Source organism: Abramis brama (genome assembly GCF_963993115.1).
Source record: "Abramis brama genome assembly, chromosome: 1".
Lineage (NCBI taxonomy): Eukaryota > Metazoa > Chordata > Actinopteri > Cypriniformes > Leuciscidae > Abramis > Abramis brama.
This window is the reverse complement of record NC_139963.1, coordinates 26,173,995-26,183,988: the sequence shown is the minus strand read 5'-3', so window position 1 is coordinate 26,183,988 and position 9,994 is coordinate 26,173,995. Positions and strand designations below refer to the sequence as shown.

At 38.4% G+C, this 9,994-nt stretch overlaps 2 protein-coding genes across 4 annotated transcripts in view; one reads left to right on the top strand and one right to left on the bottom strand.

Moving 5' to 3' along the window:
* The first annotated feature begins 52 nt into the window (after nucleotides 1–52).
* nkiras2 (NFKB inhibitor interacting Ras-like 2) lies at nucleotides 53–3,017 on the top strand. The gene is made up of 4 exons (XM_084125016.1): nucleotides 53–142; nucleotides 704–828; nucleotides 906–1,147; nucleotides 1,949–3,017. Exons 2-4 carry the CDS (start codon nucleotides 735–737, stop codon nucleotides 2,189–2,191), a joined length of 579 nt encoding a protein of 192 aa, XP_083981142.1. The 5' UTR covers nucleotides 53–142; nucleotides 704–734; the 3' UTR covers nucleotides 2,192–3,017.
* A 1,427-nt stretch (nucleotides 3,018–4,444) lies between these two features.
* Nucleotides 4,445–9,994, bottom strand: part of znf385c (zinc finger protein 385C) — a 106,741-nt gene continuing 101,191 nt past the window's right edge. For all 3 annotated transcript variants that reach the window (XM_084124974.1, XM_084124975.1, XM_084124976.1), the window contains 3 exons: nucleotides 9,828–9,926; nucleotides 8,902–8,994; nucleotides 4,445–8,000 (listed from right to left, as the gene is read on the bottom strand). In XM_084124974.1, coding sequence (XP_083981100.1) covers nucleotides 7,773–8,000; nucleotides 8,902–8,994; nucleotides 9,828–9,926 — 420 coding nt within the window. In that variant the 3' untranslated portion in view covers nucleotides 4,445–7,772. The remainder of the gene's footprint in view (nucleotides 8,001–8,901; nucleotides 8,995–9,827; nucleotides 9,927–9,994) is intronic.

The window sequence follows — 9,994 nt, the reverse complement described above, 5'->3', positions numbered from 1 at the left end:
GAAAATATGAAATATGTGGTTGTAGCCATTTTTCGGCATGTATTGCTGTCCTCCCGACAGAAGAGGGCGCACTGCAGCTCAACGGGACTGGTGTCAAATCTCGTCGAAGTCTGCATATAAACAGGAAGAGAGTAACGTTACGGTGAGTTCAGCCTTTCTTTAAACGTTTACTTTGGTTATTTTCATTGATGCATTTGATTATATATTGAAGATATAATTTAGTATTGAATGTACGCTAATCTGATGCACTCCGACGATGTAAAGGCGCAGCAGTGTGTAGTGTTATATGCAGGTCACCGGGATTTTGCCAAGAGTAAAAGACGTGTTCCTGGATAAACATATTTTGTTGATCCTGGAGCAACAGGCCTGTCTGGATTTTTTTCCCTAACCTAACACAACCCATAAGTTATATCTAAAATCAGAGGAAAATGATAGCGGAATAACACAGATGTAAATTGTAAAAGCACCTAACCCTGGCCTTGTAAGCCTAAACTTGATATAAACTGTAAACTTGTCTCTCAAATCTGATTGGTTGTTTGGAATGGATCCAGGATCAACAAAGATGTTGATCCAGGAACGTGTTGTACTTGGTAAAAGCACATTCACCTTCACCATGCAAACCACGGAAGCTTTATAGCACATCAGTTCAGTATTCTCCCAATTTTAACAGAGTTCTGCCTTTTACTCTACTTTATCTCTATAGTTGAATGAAGACAGAGCAGCTGTAAGTGATCATGGGCAAGAGCTGCAAGGTGGTGGTGTGTGGCCAGGGATCAGTGGGGAAAACCGCAGTTCTGGAGCAGTTGCTGTACGCCAACCATGTTGCAGGTGAGTGTTATGACAGCTACCCACCTGACTGTAGTTTCTCAAAATCACGACAGAGTCACATAGTACCCGCTTGACAGGTTCAGAGACCATGGAGACACTGGAGGACATCTACATCGGGTCTGTGGAAACGGACCGCGGCTCCCGAGAGCAGGTGCGCTTCTACGACACGCGCGGGCTGCGTGACGGCCAGGAGTTCCCGCGGCACTACTTCACTTTCGCGGACGGATTCGTGCTCGTCTACAGCATCGACAGCAAAGAGTCGTTCAAACGCGTAGAGGCCCTGAAGAAAGAGATCGACCGCTGCCGTGATAAGAAAGAGGTGTGTGCGCTTGCCTTGTTGTAGACGCTATCCTTCAAAAGTTTAGGGTCGGTATGAATTTTCTTTTTAAATATTATTACTTTTATTTAGACAAGGGCGTATTCAATTGATGACAGTGAGGTCATTTATAGTGTTACAAAAGATTTTTATTTCAAATAAATGCTGATCTTCTGAATTTTGTTGTCAAAGAATCCTGGAAAATATCAAAATATTAACTGTTTTCAACATCAATAATAATAAATGTTTCTTGAGCATCAAATTATCACATTAGTCTGATTTCTGAAGGATCATGTGACACTGAAGACTGGAGAAATGATGCTGAAAATACAGGAATAAATTACGCTTTACAATATATTCAAATAGAAAACTGTATTTTTTTAATCAAATAAATGCAGCCTTGGTGAGCAGAATAGACTTTTTTACCGACCCCAATGTATATTCTCTTCTCTAGAGTTTTTATTTTTTTTATTTTTTAGATGACACGAAACAGATGCTGACAAAGTCAAAACGTGCTATTAGAGAAGCGCTAATTAAACGTCACTGTTTGGTCCTTCAAAAGCATTTCATCCATAACCAAAATTTTGTGTAATAAAACTTCACAATATTACTGTTTTTACTGTGTTTTTTGATCAATAAATGCAGCAGTTATCTTTCAATTTGTATTTCATGGCTGAGAAAAGCTTCCATATTAAAGGGCTCAAATAATGAGAGTTATTTGATTTAAGCTAAAAAGCTTTTACTAACATATTACAAGTGGACATTATGAAAAAAAAAAAAAGCCGTTGTCTTTCCGTCTCCTAGGTGACTATTGTTGTTGTGGGTAACAAGTTGGACCTGCAGGATCAGAGGAGAGTGGACAGCGAGGCGGCTCAACAGTGGGCACGGCAGGAGAAGGTCAGGCTGTGGGAGGTCTCTGTGACCGACAGACGAACGCTCATTGAGCCCTTTGTCCATCTGGCCAGCAAAATGACTCAACCTCAGAGCAAATCCACCTTCCCACTCAGCCGCAACAAGAACAAGGGCAGTGGATCCCTGGACAGCTAGAGATCAAGAAGATGGCAATAGAGCTGGCAGAATAACGTAAAGATGTGTTAGAAGGGAGATGTGAGGCAAATCTACATTACAGACACTCAGTTTTAAATTTTTGGAACATTTTTACTTGGAGTGCCATTATAAGCTGCACGTGTTCAGCGCACTGTATGAAGTTACTGTTTTAATGAAGTTTTATATTGATAAAAAAATATAGAGTTCATATGTTGCTGTACGATATTTATGTCATGCTTATCTTAAAACGATTGACTGACAAAACAAAATACTTTTACACTGAAAAATATATACCTCTACATTGCAAAAAGTTGTTACATCCTATGTGAAAGCAGCTAGGATAATTGGTCTTGTTCGATAAGATTTTAATGATATTTGAGTTATGATAACTGCTATTTTTGTGACATCAACTTGACACAAGAATGTCTTAATTTAGGTAATGCAGACTGGATGGATATTTGACTTATTTTGTGAGACAACACATTCCTATTTCTTAAAATGTTTACTGATTTATTCCATAAGAATGTCTCTCTAAGTAAGTCTCCACTAGTGAAATTGTATCCATATGTTTGTTTGATTGTGTATGAGTGAGAGAGTTAAAGTATCACCACTGTGCCATTCTATTTTTTTCCCCTAATGACAAAAACAGTTTGCTTTCAGTCGAAACTACTCTGGGTGTTTTTACATGGGGGAAAAAAAACTTAGCTGAGATTGCTTTCAAATACATTTTGACATGTTTGTTTAAAAGCATCATAACCATTTTTGTCTGAAAACAAATACTGTATGTGCAGCTTTTGAAACGTTTCAATAAAGATGCTTGCCTGGATTTGTTTAATCCTTGTTTAATGGTCAAAAATGTAGATAAAGTCCTGTAAAGCATAGATCCGTACATACAGTAGTTCAAAGCCTGTCTCTTAACAGCACAGCAGCCATCACGACTGAATAAACCCGACATAACGGCAGCTTTCTCAATCTTTAGAAGGAGTAAACGGGAGAATTGGTTTTATTTGCCCTTTATCTATCTTTTTATGGAGTAGATATTTCATTTCGTTCATGGCTAGATCTGCAGTGACCTTATAATAGAGGGCTCTTCTCCACTTCTGCCAGGGAGAGAGAGAGAGAGTGTGTGTGTGTGATGAACAAAGTCTGAAGTTAATGCTTGCTTTAAGCTACCCTTCATTTAATGAGGCGTGTATCAGTGTGCATCAATAGCGTTTACAGTTCACAGATCAAAGATTTCGCATTATGCAAATTGACCATTTTCAAACTTCACTCAACATATAGCGTTTCAAAAATGTCACGCTCTCAAAAGGTCTGGGAACTTCAAAAATTGCATGCTTTACAACCAATTAGCTGTAGAATGTGGAATAAGATTTGTGCCAAATGTTTTGAACGTAACTTTTCAAAAAACTAATACAAATATAAATTGAAAATGGATAAAACTATTCGAAACTGGACAAAATATATTGCAGACAAAATTCATTTGTAAATGCACTGCATTTTTGCTAACTGTTCTTTTCGTCCTTTCACTAATCTGAACTTACAAATGTGCTGTCAGAGTTCTCGCTTGCCTTTCTGGCACAAATCCTTATGGAATTAAATTTGTGCCAAAAAGCAAAACTAATTCCATAAATGTACTGACATCCCTTAAACCGAGCAAAAAGTACTTGTGAGATGTGAAGGGGGCTCACTAGCCTATAGTAGCTACAATATATAAATATTTCTTTTTTTATATCGTTTTATATAACTATTTAATAGTAAGTGAAACTTTTATTTGTATCTGAATCTCGGAGTCCATGGCAATTTGTAACCAGTAACAATCTAAACATACTAGTGAATAGTGAAGTAATTACTATTAGTAGCTTCAAAGTAGCAAATGTAAAATGTTTTATGAATGTAGAGGTTTAAATGACTTACCATAGTTTGTAAAACTTGTGAACATACATAGAATTATTAGGGTGCACCTGTCAGTGCCCGCTTCAATCTTCTTGCTGTTCTCATCTTAATCACAAGGTGGCGCATGATTGTTAAAGCTGAGGCGAACGATTTGAATGAGAAAGTGTGCTTTTGTGTAGTGTTTCACATAGTGGGAAACAGATGATAGACATTTGCCTATTGCGCCTGGGTTTTTACAAAACTGAGAAGTCTCGACATGAATGTCACTATAAAGCAAGACTTCATGACATGCTGTCATCCTCTCGTCAATAACCAGGAGTCCCATAAGCCCTCAAAAGAACAGCCAGAGCACTGGGGTGGAAGATCTAATCGATTTATTTCTCTCTCTCATTCTCTGCTTTATTTCTTTTTTTTTTACGCATTCACACACACCCTATACAGAGAAATAGCAAACGAGTCAGAAAACCAAGACGCAAAATCCTATGAAAATACGTTTCCCTTTGTGTCATCTGACAGGTCAGATCAGTGTTAGATCAGTCACAGACAGAAATGTATTGAGCACAAAGAACAAATACCATATATAATGTCTTTCAATATTTAAAATATGCAATACTGGCCATGTCCCTATTTAGTATTACTGAAGTTGTCTCTTCTTTGTTCATGCCTAAGAAACATCTAGTTGGATTGGACACAATTCACGTTTTTCAGTTCACACGCACACATGCACATTTTCACACGAGGCTCCATGGTTTTTAAACACATTGATGGGAGAAAGTTTTTGTGTGTGCTTTTTGATCATGTGACAGTTTTTCTGTCTGGTATGTGCAGTGATTATCAAAACAACAACAACAACAAAAAAAACATACAACCTTCAATTTGGCATTTAGTCATTAATGAGAATATATATTTTGGCACAAGGCAGGCAAACTAGTGCAGGAAGTAAAAGGGAGTGTGATTTGAATAGTAAAATTAGCCCTGAACCAACACAGAAGAAATGGAAAATGCCATCCACTGTCTCGTCACTGCTGGCAACGGATGTTTCCATGGCTGTCCTGTGACAAACAGATTCCATCGGTGTATAATAAACAGAGGGAAATGTCAAATTAAGCTTTCCAATGTCCTTCAGATTGGCAATAGAAACACTGTCCACCCTACATCATTAAGAGCGCTCACAACATTAAGAGACAGAGAGAAGAAACATACTCTGAAGATAGAGAGAGAGAAAGAAATGGAATCATCTTCTGTTTTCATAAAAAGGTTCCAGTTTCCGTCATTATTGCTTAAAGATTGAATTTCACTGAACTGAAAAAGCAACAAATAAAAAACAAACAAACAAAAAAAACAAAAACAACTATATAAATATATTTTGGAACTGTTCCTGTTTTGGACAACATATGAAATCATCCACCTATCAGAGACCATCACAGTCATAAGTATCATAACCAGCCATATCTGCTGTATGGACCTCATAAGGACAACACAACTAGGAATGGTGCCGTTACGTTTGTCACGTCTTGTGCATGAAGGTATCCACTGAAGGACCAATGTTATTTATCATTCACTACATGTCTTTCAATGGACCTTATGGAGATCAGTTTGACGTTCAGGAGTTATCAAAACATACACGCACACACAAATAGGAGAATTTGATCCAAGCAAAGTCCTTGTTCTAAAGTGTCCTCAGAAAAAAATCTGAATTTGTCCATGTTGTGCCTCTTGTAGTGTCAATATGGCTGTTGTTAGTTAGCTCTGTTCAAGGCCCCAGGCTTCATTCCCGAAATGGCGAAACGTCCTCTGAAAAGCAAGAGCCCTGAGTGGGCTTGAGACTCACCCGTGACTCCAGGCTCTGAGGCCTTGTCTGGGTGTTCAAGTCTCAGCCCGTTTTTAAGCAATATCTTATATTCCGTCGCCTTCTTTCTCTTGCGTGTGATTCAAAGCACTTTGATTTACAATTTGACATAAAAACTACTTAATCTTATCTACTTTGCAATAGGATTATCTCCTTATTTCAGTATGCATGTCTCTGCAGAAATGGCGACAAAAAGTAATAACTTCATCAAGTAAAGATCGTTCTTATTATCACATTAATTACAATACCCAGATAAAGAATCTACTTTAAACATCTCATAAAATTCTACATATTTACTCTAATTGTATATATTATAAATGTTAATGATTCACTTTTAAAAGCTGTATTCATAAAATATTTACAAAAAGCTCTTTATGCTAGGGCATGTTTAAAAAAAAATAAGACAGATGAAAAATGGCTCTGATGAAACAGCATTGACTTAACAGCAACATCTAATTCTACAGGTCTGGAGTCAGCTGATCAGTCTTAATCCATCCAAAACCATCAGATGACACTAATCTGGGACAAAGCGATGTGACTGTGCATTCTGACAGGAACACTTGTGTACTTGTAGTGGGCGAGTTTAATATATTTGAAATTGAAATATATTAAACTCGTGAATACTTAGTGAATACACACTGATAGTGTGTATTCACTAACCGCCATTATGGTCATTATGTTTTGGCAATGGCTCCTCTCTACAACTAAATCATTGACGCTTCCAGAATCGAAAATGTTGTTCTGAATAAAATCAAAGGAGTAATGAATTCATGACACACACACACACACGCAAATCACATTGTGAGGGTTTAGATCTTAATCAAGATGGGACGCGGACAGATTTTTGACAGGCGTACTGACCTTTGTAAGTCCGTAATAAGGAAATACTGAGAACAAAATATGCAGACATAAAAGGCCACGTCAAACTGTGACAGAACTGTAATCATCTCATCTAAGATTGTGAGTGTGAGTGTGTGTGTGCAATCTCAAATCACCTAATCTGTGCAACAACACTGAGAAAATTTTGACACTGATTGGGAGCGAGTGTGTGTTGCCTTGCTACCAAATTGTCACCTTCGTCTATTAGACTGGCACTCTGTGTTACTCTGTGATTACCCATGACAGAAAGCCTTAGCATCTGATAACTGACAGACCAATGAGGTTTATATTTGTAACAAAAGTCGGTCAGATGAGGTTACTCGAAATGCATGTGAATACACAGACCGACAGCAACGTATTCACGTGGAACGACATGAAAATAGACTAATGACAATTGAAAATACCAAAAAAAAGAAAAAGAAAAAAAAAGCATCAAGTAAAGGGATGTTTGCATTTCCTCACTAAAACAGCTAGCGCAGTTATAGGTCTCTAAAATTGGCTTTCCTCTAATAAATTATTGAATAAAAACCTGATTAATATCTGTATAATGATAAATATCTCATAAAGCAAAGCTAAGTATCCTTCTTATAGCTCTTTCACTCCCTTATCAGTTACGTCCTGTCAATCAAGCGTTCATCTGCATAGTGCATGGTGTTAGCAATGAGGCCCCTCCCATATACCATATATGGTCTTGCTCTCTCTCTCTCTATCTCTATCTCTCTCACACACTCTCTCTCCCTTTGCTGCATAGTTCAAGAGTGACACTCTCAGAGTCACAGTCTTTGAGGAGGATTGGGAACACTATGGTGTTTATATACTTGTGTATACAGCGTGGAGAGAGCGGGAGCACGGACGAAGTTTGCACAGAGACCGTCAATACTGAGATCGGATCGTAAGACTAAATCATGTGAATATGCACCCTTGTTGAAAGAGCGTGTCTATTTCGTTTATGGGTGATCAATAAGGGGAAAATATGATGGGAGTGTGTGTGGCTCTCAGAGGTCCGGGCGCTGGCCTAAAGAGGGCGGGGCCGAGGATCGGCGTCTGAATGAAAGTAGTGCCCGGTGGGTGTCGCAGTGCAAGCGGATTGGCTGCGACTGTGCAGAGGGTGGGCGGAGTCATGTGGGTGGGCAGGAAGCTGGCGGTCAAATTTTTAGCCAATTGCTTCTGTAGAACCAGTTTAGTCTGAGAAAGAGAGAAAGAGAGGGGGGGGGGGGGGGGGGGAGAATGAATCATCATGCAAACAATTTAATATATCACAAAGGTGCAATACCTTTTTTTCGCTTTTTGTCAAAGGTGCAGTGCATAATTTCTGTGCCACTAGCTCAGTGATTCTCAACCTTTTTGACACGAAGGCCCTCCCAAAACTATAGTTATTAACCGAAACTGGGAGTATTTATATCATATCTAATTAACCTATCTAATTATCTAATAATAATCTAATTATCTAATTTAAAAAGTTTTAAAAATGGTTTGTTCTTCTATTATTGAGGGAGAAAAAGATAATGTAAGAGATAATCCAAGGCTAGCTGTGCACTAAATGATTTTAATGCACGACATGGAGGCAAAGAACCACCCGATGCGATGCACGATCTCTGATCTCTGTGTGTGCGAGTGATGTTTGTGTGTGTGCTTCACTGTAAATATAGGTAATATAGAACGGTAATTAAACTGAATGAAACTACCTGTGCATTAAACAGTTTTAATGCACAACTTCCAGCCAATCAGGATCAAGTATTCAGTTCAGACAGACCATGATATAAATCATTTGATATGTTTTTAGGCTTTTTATTTTGGATTAATAAATTAAACCATTATTAATATATTAAAATAATTTAATATTTTTTGTCATCCTGCGACCCCCTTGTAGGTTTGCTGAGTTGAGAACCACTGCACTAGCTGCACCATACAGAATGACTGTTTTCAAACAAGTTTCAAATTCCCTTTAACATTCAGTCCTGACCCAAAGTCAAGCAATTGGTTGATCTAATGTTGTTAAGTGGCGCATAAATTATACACTACATTTTTAAGAGAGTCTAACCATGGATTGTTAGTTGGCTACTTGGCTTTAAGTTCTGTCACTCACCTGTGAGGATAGAGAGGAAAAATTGCATTGGCTGATAACTTTCTTCATCGCAGACATTGCACCACTCGCATAACCGTTCCATCTGACACCCTGCTGCAAAAGATCAGGAGAGATGAGCTGCTATAACAAAGTGTGTGTGTGAATAGAAGACATAAAAATAATTTTAATTATGCAAAATGTATCAGGATGAGCCTGTTTGCTGGCATCCTCCCGTCAGTGGCTTCCACCCCTTCCCATTTCCATTCGGTCATGCTGAGAATGCATGCTTATTATCTTATCCTGTCAGTCATCATCAGTTCTATTGTTTGAAATTAACTCTGGGATTTAATATGTATTTGTACTACATCAGTATATAAGACGTCAGATGCTTTTATCCAAAGTGACTTACACTGCATTCAAGATATACATTTTAGCAAGTCATGCATTCCCTTGGAATCAAACCCATGACTTTGACGTAGCTTGCATCATGCTCTACTGTTTGAGCCACAGGAACGCTTAACCCCAGCAAGCAATAGCCGTCATTTCACATCTCGGTTAACTATAGACCTGATATAGTCCGGCTATGAGTAACCCACTTCTAGCCAAAATAACCTTGAATTTGGTCGTTTTTGCCAAAATAACTTGCGAGATGTATGATATTTCATCATGTAAGCAAAGTCAACAGTGATTACAAGGTGTTTGGTTTCATTTCTTTGACATGTTCGATGCGTTGATGACTAGTCTATTCTTGGGCTATGGTTAGACATCTATTAAATTTTCAGTGACAGCCCAAATTTTGCTTTGTTTTAGCCTAGTCGTCAGGGCTGTGATTGGACGGCTATTAGACGGCTTTTAAACGCAAAATTGCTTGCTGGGTATAAGCATGTAAACCACAGAAGTGTCTTGAGCGTAACCGTGTATTTATGTGTGTGTTTGTGTGTGCTCACCGATGCTGCTGAGGTAGGCTGGCTCTTGGTGTGAGGGTTGAACTTGGGCTTCGGAGGTTTCCCAGCCAGTCTATCCTTGTGCCTTCGGCTGTTCATGTGCTAAACAAAAACAGAAATAAAGGTGTATTTTTAGTGGTGCATTTTCAAGCCTGACAGATTGTCAAAGG

Coding starts and splice junctions, on each gene's coding strand:
- nkiras2 (XM_084125016.1), top strand. CDS start 735: ATGGGCAAGAGCTGCAAGGTGGTGGTGTGTGGCCAGGGATCAGTGGGG. Junction 829..905: donor GTACGCCAACCATGTTGCAG/GTGAGTGTTATG, acceptor CCCGCTTGACAG/GTTCAGAGACCATGGAGACA. Junction 1,148..1,948: donor GCTGCCGTGATAAGAAAGAG/GTGTGTGCGCTT, acceptor TCCGTCTCCTAG/GTGACTATTGTTGTTGTGGG.